This window comes from Buceros rhinoceros, unplaced genomic scaffold, assembly GCF_000710305.1.
Source record: "Buceros rhinoceros silvestris isolate BGI_N320 unplaced genomic scaffold, ASM71030v1 scaffold7773, whole genome shotgun sequence".
NCBI lineage: Eukaryota > Metazoa > Chordata > Aves > Bucerotiformes > Bucerotidae > Buceros > Buceros rhinoceros.
Genome location: NW_010403030.1, coordinates 16599 through 32598, shown reverse-complemented (window position 1 = coordinate 32598; position 16000 = coordinate 16599). Strand labels below are relative to the sequence as shown.

Here is a 16000-nt window from a genome sequence, read left to right as displayed (position 1 = left end):
AAATCTCTTCTTATCGTGTTAAGAGCCAAGATGGATAGCCAAGCCCGTGACTAATCTTATTCAATGTTTTGTGTGTCCTGATTTTCCCTACTTATGAAACCTCGTTTGCTTCATGTGATTTTCTGCTCTCTTGGACCATCTTGGCTTTGTACAGTTTGTTAATACCAAGTGCTTTCCACAGATCAAAACCTGGAAGCCTTGTACCACAATACAAGGGAGCACACACTGCTTTAGGCATTCTTGTAAGTGCTTCCTCTTCAAAATCACTCCTGCTGCTCCCTCTTTTTTTTTTTATTTCCTACCTTTACAGAGCTGAACTGTTAACACATATATGCATAATCCTTTATGTCACAAGTGCCAATAACTTTCTTGTAACAGGCAAGTAATAAAAATGTCACATATCAAGCACAGTGAGGAAGTGATGATCAAAACCTTACTATGAAACAGGGAATTTCAGCAAAAATACTACTGAATTTATACAAATATACTCTTTGTATAAAATGACATCTAGGAACCTACCAGCTAAACAAAGGACATATGATATGATGTGATCAAATGACAGAAGCATAACAGGCTATCAGCCAGTATATTCTTGGCTCACTCCACTTGTTCCACTCACATCTTCCCTCAAAAATAACTTGTAAGATCTGAAAGATGGTCTCTGACCAACGCACAAGACTGCTCTCAGCTATAAATTCCACCAGCGCTGTTGCAGGGCTCAGTTACAGACTTGGCAATACTCTGGACACTCAACTTGTGTGTTTTCCCATTTAAGCGGAACAAATAGGAAGACAGTGGGCTTCTCTTTTAGATTACTGGATGGAGAAATGGGATTAAAAACAAACAAACAAACCCAAACAATCATTCAGGTCCGCTAAAAAAAAATGAGACTCCAGACAGTATATCCCATAGGCTGCTTAACTACTTGTCCTGGTTTGAGTTAGAGCAGAACTCTTTCTGTTCAGTGATTTCACTTCCCAGCTCAGTCTCTTCTAACTCATGGCACTTTCTGAAGTTAACAGCATATTTCTGCACAGTGTCAGCTTCCAGAAGTGACAACACTTGATGTTCACAGTTAGTACCAGGGACTGGGATGCAGACAGGCTCTGGCTCACACTTGCTCCTGTGAAGACCAAGGTCTCTGCTAAACCCTCTGTACCATGGTCGGGGTGCAGTAAGTGAGAGGCTGCACCTGCGGGGAGGAGCAGACAGGACAGGTGACCCTACACTGACCAACAAGGTGTTCCATCCCATAGACATCATATTCAGTATAAAGCTGAGGGATCACAAGGGTTAAGTTCTCTTCTTCAATGGCCAGTGCCTGAGGAGAGCTCTGTCGCTTCTGCCTTCGATCACAATCCATGCATTCCTGAATCCAGCTCCAGAATCCAGCTCCTGAATCACATTCCCCAGCATCTGCCCACAGCATTAGTGGTGACGGTGACACAACTGACAACAAGGGGGTTGGATTCAGTATTGTTACTCTATATATTTGTATATATTTCATTTTATTGTTCCATTAAAGCTGTTTTCGGTTTCTTTTTTTTCCTTTCTTTTCCCCTTTGGGAAGGGAATAAGGGGTCCATAGAGAGTATCTGTCATTCGTCTAGTAGCTGGCCCAGCCTTAACCCATGACACTAACTCAATCAGTCTGTGTTAAAAAAAAGAAAGAAAAGAAAGAAATGTTTTCTTGGACTATGACTGTTCCACTGGTAGTGGAAGCAAAACTAAAGCTACAAAGCAGTTCCTAGTAACATCTTCATACAAAACGGAATTGAAAACCAGCTTTTACTTTGTGTTACTTGATGAAATCTCATTTGGTATGGACTCTAAACCACACTTTTCCCCGCCTTGTTTTTCTTTTTTGTTTTTTTCCTAGGAAGAAACTTACATGACTATAGAGGTACTTTCAAAATCATACAACCTCCAGGATTTGCTTGCATTATCTTGCAAATGCTCAGATGAGATCACATTTCCATAAATGGCTTATCCATAATGAGGGTATTAATTTTAATTACTGTTGAAGCTCTGACTCTCATGGAACAAGAAATACAATTCCTGCTCCCTAGAGTGCCAGGATACCAACTGTAGAATAAGAGTGCATACACATATATTTTTCACAATAAGTAGGAATAACAACAACAAAAGTGCTTCTGATGATATAATTTGTGTCAATTGACACAAAATGTACAGGATTTGAACTTCAATGTAATTAAACTGATATTACAATGTCTATCTCATATTTTAAGAGAGGTCTCTTCAAGAGGGAATATTTTTAGATTGTAAGACTATACAGTGTTGCTAGACAAGTTCCCCAGTGCTTAGCACGTATTTGTAGTAAAAGGCAGTTCTCACACTGAAGAACTTATGGCAGAGTGACATCGAATAAACAACGTGTGTAAGGAAGCAAGTAGTATCCCCAAGACTGAGAAAAAGGGAAAAGGTACAAAACTTTAAAGCAACTGCAATTTGTCATCTCCTGAGGATGCTTCAGCACTTCACTGCATTTAAGTGCCAAATCCAACAACCATACACAACTGCTATCCTTTTCCTATCCCAGCACTGCAAGTCCCATTGACAAAATCCTCTGAACATTTGTGTTTTTCCTAGTTGGGATGCACGTAGACACTGTAGTCTTTAGAGTGCTGAATTTTGCAGTCACCCCTAATACCTTTGTGGGATTCATAAAGGAAGCCTTTCCTGAGTTACTTTGCTTGCAAAGCCTGTAAACTTGGATGCAGTGCATGCTCAAGTGATTCGCAAATCCTCTCTCCAGGAGGAAAAGCACAGCCAGGAGACGAGGCAGGACAACCCTTTAGCTCTTTCAGTAATTTGACATTTAAAGCAGTCATTCAGTATTTCTGCACAATTGTTTGGACAGGAAGTGTCCTCCAGCTGGCAGAATAACTAGGAACTTGCTTACGTGGCATTCTTTGGCCTTGGAGGAAAACAAAGGCAAGAGAAACTAAATGCATTAATGAACTCAGGTACACTGTCTCACCACCATGATCACAGCAAATTTTACAAATTATACAAAACACTTTCACAGATTGTACAAAACAGCAGATTTTAATTATGGAGGGAAAGAAGACAGTGTGTCCCATGAACCAGCAAACCCCTAAAATGCCTTGGTATCATAGAAGCAACTGGTGCTTGGCATTACAAATGCACCAGGGCTTCAAACAAAAGGACTGTATCTGTATAGAAGAGTCTCACACAGTACCAGTGGTGACATGCTGAATGCTCCCAGAAGATGATGCCCATTGATTCACTGGACTAAAACAGAATTACCACTGATCACCATTGATGGTAGTATGACACCAAGAGAAACTTCTGCTTATGTTGTGAAGTTGTAAAGGGGAAAGAAATTATTTAAAGCAATTGCTTATTAGACATTTAACAGGTTTTATTAACAGATCTGTCAGGAGCTTTTATCTTTAGAATTGTGACACTTAAAGGCAGGGAAGACCAAAAAAAAGGCTGACTAGCGGTGCTAGGATAGCATTTCCCCCTTCAGAGGTTACAGCCTATATGGGCATACTGCATTACTGTATGAATTAGAAGATATATCTCTGAGTAAAACATAAGTGGGAAAGGACAAATACCAAACTGAAAAATACCAACAAAAAGTTTAAAGAGTTCTCAAATAAAAACGAAGTTACCTGCACCCACTACCAAAATGATCAGAGATGATGTCAACACATGTGTGTAAGTAAACATAGAGCTGTCAAGTTAAAAAAAAAAAACAGTATATGCCCTGGATGGGACATTCTGACATTTATTCTTGGCAGCAAGAGAATATTTTGGACAGGAGAGAGAGAAAAAGAACTCCTTTACTCTCAGATACATGCAAGGTTCCACTGAAACTACATCAGAGGAACTTCCGTGTGATGATGTACTTTACAACAGCTAATTTAAAATTACTGTTTCAAGACACTAAATTAATTGACAAGAAGACAGTCTAAAGACAACCTAAGAAGTGGTGTCCCACAGGCTGCCTGGCCTGCCAGAGGATTTAACTCTATCCCAGACTATCTCCTGACCTGCATCCAGGAAAGAGATAGTAAAAAGCCAGATAGGCTGTTTTTGTGGTTTGCAGCATGAAGCTTCCATATATTTTTCCTTTCACACGTGAGGAGCTCTAGCGAAAAGGACCCCAGGAGCTGGCTGGCATCGTCAGAACAGCTTACTGGGACACAAGTTCTCTCCTCAGCTGCACCCACGACCAAATGGTGTTAACAGCTATGGTGGGGCAGCAGTGTTCATCATGGGAAGCTCATAAGCAGAGAAGGTCTAAGTGGGTGCATGTCACCTGTGGCACATCTGGAGCATGCGTATAATTGCATGTAAAGCCTATGGCAAATGACTCTTCTCAGCCACCGTTAATGAGCCAACCTGGCTGGCAGAACTTGGTACTGTCACCTCCAGTAAGCAATGTCTGGCAGCAGGGAAAATAGCAATATACGATAGTTGCAGGGTTTCTGTATCTGAGTTTGTCATCATACAACGTCCTTCCAGTTTCTTAATGGTTAAGCAACATCCAGGATCTTGGTATGTGTCTAAGACTAAAGCAAGTCTGTAAGAACTTGTACTTCCACACCAGATGGGTATTAAATTATACTTCCCAGAGCTAGGGACTTGCTACTTTCCACACTGGCACTGGAAAACCTGCAGGTACGACCCAATGACTCACTGCTTGCATATGCTGTACAGCACAGAACAACCCAGTCAGAAAACTCCAACTCCTCATCTCTGCAAAATCTGCACTAATTAAAAAGAATGCCAGTCACAAGCACTCCAGGATTACAAAACCCCTACATAAACATTAACTATTAACTATGGTGCTATTAACTCTACTCCTGAGCAACAGTATTTGACCACAGCATATCACAGATAATTTTTTTACCTCCTACAGACTGGTCAACCATCAGGAAACCCATAAAGAAACCCACTGCTGAGTTAACCCAGAGTAAAACCCCCTGCTGCTGTCCGCCCATGATTGCAGAAGTAATGACCATGGAGGATGAAGGCAGGAATCCTGCCCCCTAACCCTTCCCATGATTGCCTCAGCCCCAGGGTAGAGCATTCGTTTAACTACTGCTTTTTGTGCCTGACCCCAACAATTTTGATTATGCCACACCAAGTGGGACAGTTCCAACAAGACAGAAGGAGGTGTTTTCTCTGTCTGAAAACACCTTCACAACCTCACAGCTGAGGAAGCACAGAGAAAGTGTTAGATTTTCTCCAGGCAAGAAACTAAGCCTATGTTTCCATCCTGCAAATCGTTCAAGAGACAGAAGCAACCCTCTGCTTAGATGTTTAAGATGTTTAAAGCCACATGGCTCCTCAGACCCACAGAGGTTGTTCAGGACTAGGAATTCAAGCACAAAAAAGTACTGAGGAAGAGCAGCAGATCCTGGAAATAAGGTGGATTTTTTGCTGAGGCAGCTCCCATGCAGTATCCATTTGGTCATATCCAGGCCATTGTCATTCTTTCGTACCCATTAAGGAGAAAGCTCAGGTATTTAATTCAAGATTGCAGGTCCTGCTACAACAGACAGGCACCTAAGGGCCAGGGTAGTTCTTTAATCACAATCTTAAATATGAGTACTAGGCATTTACCATAGTCCTAATTAATTTGGGAAAGGGTGAGACTGTCTTGAAACACACAAGGTAGGTCACTCAATCCATTGGAATTAACCTGGTTACTTATAACTAAGCACACGAATAAATTGACTTTAAAAAGTAACCAGTAAAAAAAAAAAAGTGGGAAAAGTAAACCCAAGGGGGTCTGAATTTGTAGTTGTCCTATATTACAACAATTTCACTTACAAAAAAGCTAAGGGGAGGAAGCACTAAGAACTCTAGCCAGCATTCCAGGGCAGGATTGATCCTAGAAAAAAACCCTTATTTGCATGACATTGTGCAAATCTTTGCAGACTCCCCTCTTTAACAGTGCAGACTGCTAGCACATCGCTGAGTTACGGACTGGACAAAAATCAGTTACTGCTTATGACAGCTCATATCAGGCACCACTGTTACAAGAACTAATGAACACATTCAGGTGAAACTTTCCTCTACAAATTCTCAGCATTTTACTATTTTTTTCTTATTAATACCAATTTTAAACCAGTTCTGGATTAAAGCATGGAAATGAAGTTGAATAATGTTTTGGGTTTCTCTGTTCAGAAAGAGACTGGACTGGAATTTATATTGCAATTGATCTTGAAAAATGTTTGCAATAATTCAATGCATAAAATTTATTGAGGGGGGAAAAATGATCTCTTATTCCAAAATTATATGTTAATTAAAATATATAGATTAACAGCAAATATCAGCAATTGGGTTGCTTATTCTCATACTGACAATGACAATCTCTCTTCGCCATCTCCATTTACCGGTCACATTTTTACAGTTGCACCAATTAACTCTTATTTTTTAATGGGCAGTGAAATCACTGTTTTTACTCCTATATAAAACTATTATGCATGCCTTGTCTTAAAGACACAGCACAGTGATTTACAAATCCAAGTAGTTTTGGTCCAACTTCCTTCTCCATTCAATTTTACAGTTCAAGACAAAGCACATTTGCAAATGATACTCTATTAAGCATAATCAAGTTATATGTGGAAAGATACATTTAACCTTAAACCAATGAGAAGATGCATGTATTTGTGAGAGCTTATTAGAGTGACCAGGTCTTTTACCAGTGTTCAAGAAAAAGGTACAGAACGTAATCATGCACAGAGGCTGGGATTTTACAGTCGTGCTCTGCCAACATTTCGGATCAAACAGTTTAGAACTACTTTTCAAATACAAAATATAATTTGTTCTCTGTCATGGAGGTCCAAACAAAAAAATTAACTAGTCCCCACATCAAACCCTCCACGTCTTGAAAAAATAAGGAAGTTAGGCTTCCTGTTCAACGGCAATGAAGTCCCTGCCAAGTTTACAGAAAAGTCAACAATAAGTCTTGCTCGGTTGCTCAAACACAAGCCAGCTTAATCTAATTTTTGCATTAGATCAGAACTCTGTTCCTGAACCTGTAACAACATGGTTGTGTAGAACCTAAGATTGTCAAAAAAAAAAGAACAAACAAAAAATTGACCAAAACCTTTCTACTACCCCTTGTAGATCTTCAATAGTGACCAATAGTGACCTTCTCAAGAGATTAATTTGATACTGTAACTGAGGCCTTATATATTAAATTAGTTATTACAGAAAAAAATAATAAAGACTAGGATACTGCTCTTGGTACTCAAAGAATCACTTTGCATCTTTAAAGCATTATGGTAGCAGTCTTGGAAAGAACAATTACAAATACCCAACCTAAAGACAGTGTTTCAGAGGCTCTATTCTGCCTATCCTCACACAAGCTGAATTTTACCACTTACCTAAGAGATCAGTTCTGAATATTTCCAAAACAAAAAGAGAAATCACAAAAAGAACTCTCTGGTATCATTACTGGAGAGTTCCCAAATGCTCCGTCAGCTTCATCAGTGAAGAGACAGAGAGAAAAGTTTGCTTTCATGCAGCAGATTTAGCAAAAGAAACCTCATTCACAGATTAAAAAGAGTTCTGTCTGACTCCTCACTGAAAGCACTGAAGAAAATAATGAAAATTTTGCCCATCAGCAAGCAGTACAGCTCATCTACTAACAGATGCAAGTTGGAATCACTGGGAATAAACTAACCTTTCCTAAATTAAATAGCTGTTCACCACAGACAACAGGTAAATAATGGGAACTAGAAGAGTCTTCTCTCTCTCAAGCCACTTTGGAAGTTCCAGAAAATCCTCAAGTCTATCTCAAAAAACACCACAGGTGTTAGAATAGTGAAGTAACAACCAAATGTTTTAAAAGGCATCAGAAAACTGAGTTTCCTTCATCAAAGGTAATTATTCTCATTCTTGCTTGAAAATTTCTGTCTTGCTAACTGTAAATTTATTGGGAAATCTCAGCACGTCATTATTATCTGTGTGAAAAAAACAAAAGTAGGCAGTAGAAAGACAATTTTTAAATGATCAGTCATGCCTTTCTTTACAAAAAAACCTTGTTTAACGTCAGTACCCATTACATTATACTGTATCTGGTTTATCTGGAGAGCTTATTTCTGGGTGAGGACGCATCTACTAATTTGCAATTATTCATTAAACTCGTTTTTTTGGTTGTTGTTTCCTGAGAATAATGTTATCAGTTAGAGAGAGTAGTACTGCATTATTAAGAAGGCTGTCAACTTATAAATGAAAGCACCACAACATTAGTAAGAAGAAAGGAAAAGATTAAAAAAAAAGAGTCTTTGTTGTTTTGGATTCTATTCACCCTACCCACTTCCTTCGCATCTGGTTTCATCTGCTTCAGTGCCACAGTAAACTTCAAAGCTGAATTCCAGTTCTTCCAGGAGCTCTTCCTGGAGGAACTGGATTTTACTGTCAGGGTTACAGATGAAAAATTACCATAAAATCAAAGAGGAAAAAGTAAAAATCACAGAATTATTGGGGCTGAAAGGGACCTCAATCCAGAGGCTCAGCTATAGATATGTTTCCTTTTCCACTGATGATGTGACCATACCTTATAATGGTATAGTGGACCTGCACTGCAAAGGTCTAATTGCATGAAGCAGAAGTACTCTAGCCAGTTTAAAAACATGAAGCCAGAATTTAAAAGCATCAAACCAGGAAAAACACCAGGATCCCCCCACTTCACCCAAATCCACAATACTCATCTTCAGCCCGGAACATGTTCCCTGGCTGCTGCAAACTATCTATTTGCTTGTTAGTCTAGTGCTTAAAGTCAACAAAATGTCCCTACTGCTCAACAGAAGACACACCCTCATATTTCACAGAATTATAACATGGCCCCACGTCACACAACAAAATTCTTCCCTCTTCTGGGCCAGCCATACTGCATGACCATGTTCATCTAAGGTAAGTGTTGAATTACTGCCCCATTTTTTCTATACATCTGCACCTGTATAAATACAGCAGCGAGTCACTTTGGTGCCTCACCAATAAAACACCAAATTGGATTAGTGATCAGTATCTCTCTTCCTTCCCAACTAACATTAGTATTGTAAGGGAAATATACAAGTAAAAATAGTTAATTATTCCATCTGAAACTGCGATTAAGCTATTGATCTGTCACAAGAAGATTGACAACAAAGCACTGTACGATTGTGTGATTTTCCATTCCCTTGATACAGCTCAGCATAGTAAAAACACAAACCGATAATACATATATTAAAGGGCTTTTCAGTGTGATAGCAAAGTATCGTGGCAACAGCACAGGTGAGTGCTAAAGCGGCCTTGTGTCAGATACACTGCTCCCTCTGGTCACACTTTCTGGATGACCTGTTTCTCAGTATATTTCAGTATGATTTAAAGCACCTAAATAACTTCAGCTTAGTCTCCAGTGTGAAAATAACTAATAAAACTCTGTCATAACACGTATCAGATGTACTGAGATTACATAAACAGCACAGTCGTTGAGATATTCTAAAAAATTACTAGGTTTAGCAGTTAAACAACGTGCAAGTCTGAATGCAAAATGTATACACCCCAGTCAGCTTGCTTTGCTCTGTGGGAACTCACACGTCGTTAGTGCATCTGTATTTGTTACAAGTGTCCATTCACATCAGAGAGAAACCACAGTCCTTTCCCCTTCCTCACTGAAAAGATCACTGCCTTCTTTTGGGCACTAAACTGCTGTTGATACAAGAATTACCCAGTACTTACTAGTGATAATAAGGGTGTCCTGAAAAAAACCCCCGAACAATAAAAACCAAACAAGACTTCAGAATATCACTTCTCGTCTTGAAAAGAAGACTTTTCACTTCCGAAAGTCTTTCAGACACTTTCTAGTCTGAAATCCCCCTTCAAGGAGGGGATTTCCTCACATAATCACTCTACATGAAACATCTCAAAGTTGCAATCTACAGCTGGTATTCAGAAGAACGGGAGATACTGGCAGCAAGCCCTAACCTGGAGTTTAGTTTAAACTTATTACAAAAGTTAAATTTCATTTTAAATTCAAATTTATAAAAAGGATAAGAGATACTTCACATGGAACAGAGGAGACTAGTATTGTGAGAGAGGAAGGCTTTGAGTTCATCCTGAGAGCTGCATTTGGGCAGTGTGAACCCTCCCTGGCTGCCTGGGATACACTCCAGCACAGTCCCCAGTCCTGGCCCTTAAGTCTGACCCCTGTCAACATGCTGGTTTTGTGATCCTCCAATCCGGGCATCTGTAGAGCATGTCGTGACACTCACCCTTAAAAATAAGGAGGATTTGGTACTTAGCCATAAATTAGTGAGTGCTGTTCCACTTTCACAACAATGGTTTGCTTTTTCAGTGCCAGAAGAGGTCCGGCTAGCACTCCTCACCATTTCTTTACGGCAACCATTACAGTTACTCTATTCCATTCCTGTCTAATGCTGCCCCTTGGCAACAGTATTTGACAGGTTCCAAAAGCAAGCGTATCAAAGCAAGGCAACCAGCTCTCCTGGGTTCTTCCTTTCACTCCCAATTCCAAGTTGCAGTCACCTGAATGTAACGTGCTTTACAGAATGCTCTCCTCAGTTAACCAAATCCCTGAACACTTGCATCTGCAGTACAGGGGCATGGCAACAAAATATTCAAAGAAATATTCAGAACATTTATTTTGGATAATATGTGATGTGTGAATTTCTGGTGTACACTTATTGGGAACAACGGGTGGCATTTTGGATTGGACTTCAAATAAAAAAAACAACACAGACATTTCAGTGATTTAGGAGCTTACATGCCAGTAACTCACAGTAAAGTCTGTATGACTACACCTCTATTTCCACATCTATTTTGCATGACTAAAAGCTTTTGTGTAATCTTTGATGGCTGCATTCTTGATACCTGCAGGACTGGCACAACTGTGCAGCAAGTCACAAAGAACCAGTATCATGGCTGACCCAGTTTCATGCAAACCTGCTTACACTCTGGTGTATCTAATATCTGCACTGGATAAAGATGTATTTAGTCCCCTCTGGATGGAATAATGCCATCTAATATACAATCGTATGGTGCCTTGAGGACACATTTTAGCAGATCCGGGGATATAATTGCATTGCTGAGACCAGCTGCTTGAAAACCCCCCAAAGGCTTTAGCCGTTCAGCCAGATGTGGGTTAGCTACAACATTTTCAAGTGCTGCTTTGGCATCTCTAACCTTCGTCTTACAATGTAAAAAGTCTTGATTTGACTTTTAGACAAGGTTCAACTTTAATGTTTCGAAGTTTTAACTGCCCTGTTTACAGTATGTTTTGGCTCTCAGGCCTCTTGAAATATTTATATCAAAACAGAACTTTTGCTTTGTTCTCAGGATGTGTAGATGTGGCCTGATTTTTACCATACATGCATTTTGCTGTGCTTTTAGCCAGAAAGGGTTTGTGCATCAAAATTTCACTCAGTGGAATGAAGATTATGTTCCCCATTCTCTTTTGTGCTTAAACTGGAACAGAAATGCGTTATGGGATTTTTTTAAAGTGTACATAAATAAAATCTTAGGGTTTGGCTTGGGTTTTATGTTGTTTGGGGTTTAGGTTTTTTTTTGCTTCTCCCATATCAAGACAATTTGAGAAGATACTCACTCATAACGCAGTAAAATACAGTGCTCACACTCTTCGCAGCGTGGGGGCAATGTGTCACAGATGCATGTCACAGCTTCCAGTGTGCCTGCAGATCTGAATCTGCAACACTCAAGAAGCTAAAGAAAGCGACTTGCAAAAAACCTACCGCATACCAAGAGAGACCTGCTGGTTCAGTAATGCTGCTTCTTAACTCTTCCCCTTTCCACTGCAGAGACAGAAGAGGCAGGGAAAAGGCGTGCTGGGTTAGGAATGCATATCTGGGTGTCACTGTTTCAGGCTGTACATGGGCAGAAACCTGCTCCCATAAACCAGGTAACAGTGCACACAAGTATTCTTCCTTTGTTTCTGCTGCTAGGCTCACCCTTTCACTTTCTGACACTGAGTGTGTACTGCACCAAGGAGGTCTCCTTCAGTAGTCTCCTTCAGTGGCAAAGAGTACAGCTAGTACAAAGCAGTTTCAGAGTGGAGAACGCATTAGAAAAAGGATGTTACATCTAAGAAAGAAATAAAATACCTAGTCTCTGCACTTAGAAGTAAAGGACAGTCAAGTAGCAGATACAAATATATCGACCAGTACTGGCTACAGTGAACGTGCAAAAGGACCACCAGGTTTGTTACAAAATAGTTTTGACCAATGACCAGCAATATCACAACAAACCCTGTGGTACAAAGTTTACGCTCCAGCATCTGAGAACTATCCACCACCATAGTGATTCACACAAACACAAGTCTTAGAAGGCACTTTTTTATGGTAGTACTGGCAAGTCATACAATCAACCCAATGACAGGGCAAGGAAATTTGACAGCATCTCCCCTCCAAAGCAGTAACTCCTGGCAGCGGAGCTTCCTAACACACACAGCAGAGTGCTAAAGCATTCCTAGAAATCGAAGTTTTCACTGAAAACACAAAACAATCATTTCCCTTATGCACTAGTCCAGGGATATTTTGGTGCCTGAACAAATCATGCTCCATCATCAGCATTTTACAAACAGAATACATAGCTAACAAACTAGAAAGCACCTGCGTGCACACAATTCAAAAATAAACTTTCACAGCCCACCTCATAAGCGCTTACGCTCAATACCAAACACAAACTTCTGCATCTACAAGTAATTTATCTGTGAACTCCCATGGCGTGAACTGATTGACCTGTTTCAGTTTGCTAAAACTGGGATTACCAGCGCACTGATTCTTAATACAAACCATCTCCTGTTTAACCCAGAGAAATACGAACCAATGAAAACAACTGACATCTGCCAGCAGGAAGGAGGGAATCGAATACTGTCCTAATGTGAAGATTTCCAAGGCAACAGCTAATTTGTTTGCTAACCCCAGCATTCAGTCATGCATCTCTGTGGTAAGCACTGACGTGCGTGAAACACCAACCTTCATCACTTCAACCTGCAGGTCTTCGTTGAGGGAAGGAGTCACTTTGACGGCATTCAGCATCTGATTAAGCAACTGCTTCTCATCTGAGTCTGTTTCCACGGATACAAACCTCTCATCAGACAGCAGCTTCTGCAGAGAGAAAATGTCAATGTACAGGTTGAGAAAACTGCCCAATTCTGCCATAAAGTACTACACCTAAACCCATCAGGTGTGTGTTACTATGGTGGCTGGGTTCTCTATGTACAAATTTCAAAATGATCCAACAATATAAAACATTATCTGTGCCATGATGAGGGGACAGTTAACATCTTTTGAATTAGCTTCCATTTCAGTATCATCTTTCCCCATCCCAATTCTCCAGTGTCCAGAAGAAAGCAGACATCAGTAACTGATGCAAGAGATCATAAACCACTCCAAGTAATGCCCTCAGCAAAACCTTTCAACATTTTAGAAACAGTGAGAGGGTGGAAGCCTCACACACCACCCCTGAAACCCAGAAAAACAAAACCTCCTGCACTCAGGCTAGTATCCTGGCTTCAAACTATCTGGAACCCTGCCCAGCAGGAGACAGAGCCAGCACTCATCCCTCTCACTCCAACATGGCACAGAGCACAAGCACTATGGAGGTGGCACTTCCGATCACTGATGAGATGTGTTTTGTGTCATTCAGAAGTTGACTAATAAAGGAGGCAATCATTGTCAGAAGGAAGAGTACTGTTAGCAAGTGATCGGCATGAGGACCACAAACACACGTAGGACTGCGCTCAGTACAGACTGACTGAACTTCAGACTGAGTATTTCAGACCGGTCAGATTTCCTTTGCCTGGAACAAGCCAGTATCTGAGTCTGTATCTCCAACATGACCACTGGCACTAGTTCCTCACAGTTTTACTAGAAATGCCTCTTCCATTTAGTCTATAATCATCTTCATGGGTGCCTCTTATGTGGCAGGCATCCTGCAACAGATGTAGCCACCCAAGTCTTTTCTCAGCTCCAATCTTCTTAGAAGCTCTCATGACAGAGCAAAACTACCCTGTCCTAGTTCCCAGGAACACAGCCTTGCTTCGTCCCAGTGCAGACTTTGAGCAGCCAACTTCATCCTGAGGGTTCTGCATCACTTTTGTAGAATCACACAATCATTTAGGTATCGATGATCATTTAAGATCACGGAGCGCAACCATTAACCTAGCACAGAACCAAAAGCAATGGACACTAAGTGAAACACAGGAGGGTCCTGTCTGAACATTAGGAAACACATTACCGTGAGGGTGACCGAGCACTGGCATAGGATGCCCAAAGAGGTTGCGGAGTCTCCATTCCTGGAGATATTCAAAAGCCATCTGGACATGGTCCTGGGAAACCTGCTCTAGAGGACCCTATTTGAGCAGATTAATTCCAGAGGTCCCAGCTAATGTCCAGCATCCTGTGATCCTGAGACCTACTTACGGGAAATTCAAGTTGTACTTCACCTCATTTTTGTCTTTTATCCTATTTTTTAACCTATCTCCATAGCATCAGTTGTGTGGTTTTCTTTTTCGCCCTTCATAAAACTTCACGTGTCATAAATACAGATGAAGGACTGTATTGTTGTCTTCTAGATAGGAGATAACACTCTTACTTAAGGTACAATGCTGCAGGTCTGCGACTTTGTAACTGCAGTTCTTACAGAACTCAAGTGTATGCACAGCAAGTTAGAAGAGTTAAAAAAAAAAAAATATTATCTTCATCAACTGTTCCCAAGGAAGTTATACTATAGTGGACAGTGGGTCATTCATAACTTCTCCACTATTCTTGGTTGATCATCACTGTACAACGTTCTTCTGACAGACACATCTGCTCTGGTACAAGAGCAGACTCATCAAGACCCACTCATCTACTTTAAAAGCAAGCCTCACTCCCCATCTCTCACATATCTGAAACACAGGGCACAGGATCTCAGGATGGAACCAGAGTACTATGCTGCAAGAAGGTGATACACATTTTCTAGTAGAACCCAATAATTACAGGAACCCTCCAGTAAGTACCTTTTTTCCTTAGCTAGAACCTCTTATATGATGATGTGCGCCAGTATGAGGCACTTTCACTTAATTCAGCATAGGAAGTGTCAGGCATTTGGTTAATTTCAATGATCCACTTACAACTTTATACTCCTAAAACTACTTCATGCTTGCCCTTTGAGGAAGAAATTTCTTTCTGGAAAACGGCAATATGCATTTCACACCCTAGCAGAGTACCAGCCTCTTCCACAGCTAGCATTCCCTAGTGATAAGTATTCACTCATAAGCATTCATTTGTCCAATTAAAAGAAAGGTAAACTGCTTTCATTTTTATACAGTCAAACCCAAGGGAATCTTTCTGTTGCCTGTGCTGCACTGCTGTTTTCTTTTGCAATTTCACAAACTTCCAAATCAGATGCTACTCCTACTGTCATCAGTGCACAAAAAACCCTGGAAAGTGCCCACACATAGAGAGCGCAGCTCCCAGATCCTTTATTAACCTCTCCATCTTTGAAACACTGCAGTCCTCTCTTCTAATCAAAGAAAACAGCAAGACTTGACTCAGTTTAGTTTCTAAGATGTTAGGCAGTGGCAAGGTTTACTGAGAGTAGCACAGGGCCACAGAGGGAAGAGCACATCCCCCTTTCAGCATTGAAAATCAGGAACTCCCTCTTATCTGTACAACATTTTTAGCCTCTATAGACTCACCAGCCTTTACTTGCATATAACTTCTGAACGTTGTTACAGAAACATGAACATTACTATCAGGTCCACCTGAGGAAAGACACTTTTTCTGTAGTATTTTTCAAAAGAAAAGCCTAGATTTTCTGGGCATCCCCTGACATCCACTATAAAACACAACTCCACTCTAAAGCCATACCTGCATCCCTGCTAACGCCTGTTGGGCCAGCTTCATGCTCTTTGATTCCAGAGCCAGTTGTAGAGGAAGGAGACACTTCTCCCTGAGAAAAATTTAAAAAATACAAGTGAGCAGGA

At 40.6% G+C, this 16000-nt stretch overlaps 1 protein-coding gene across 1 annotated transcript in view; it reads right to left on the bottom strand.

The window, feature by feature from the left end:
* Positions 1–16000, bottom strand: part of KIAA1244 (KIAA1244 ortholog) — an 87887-nt gene that overhangs the window by 55367 nt on the left and 16520 nt on the right. Inside the window, exons 3-4 of the mRNA XM_010132843.1 lie at positions 15885–15966; positions 13005–13136 (exon numbers count right to left, since the gene is read on the bottom strand). Coding sequence (XP_010131145.1) covers positions 13005–13136; positions 15885–15966 — 214 coding nt within the window. The remainder of the gene's footprint in view (positions 1–13004; positions 13137–15884; positions 15967–16000) is intronic.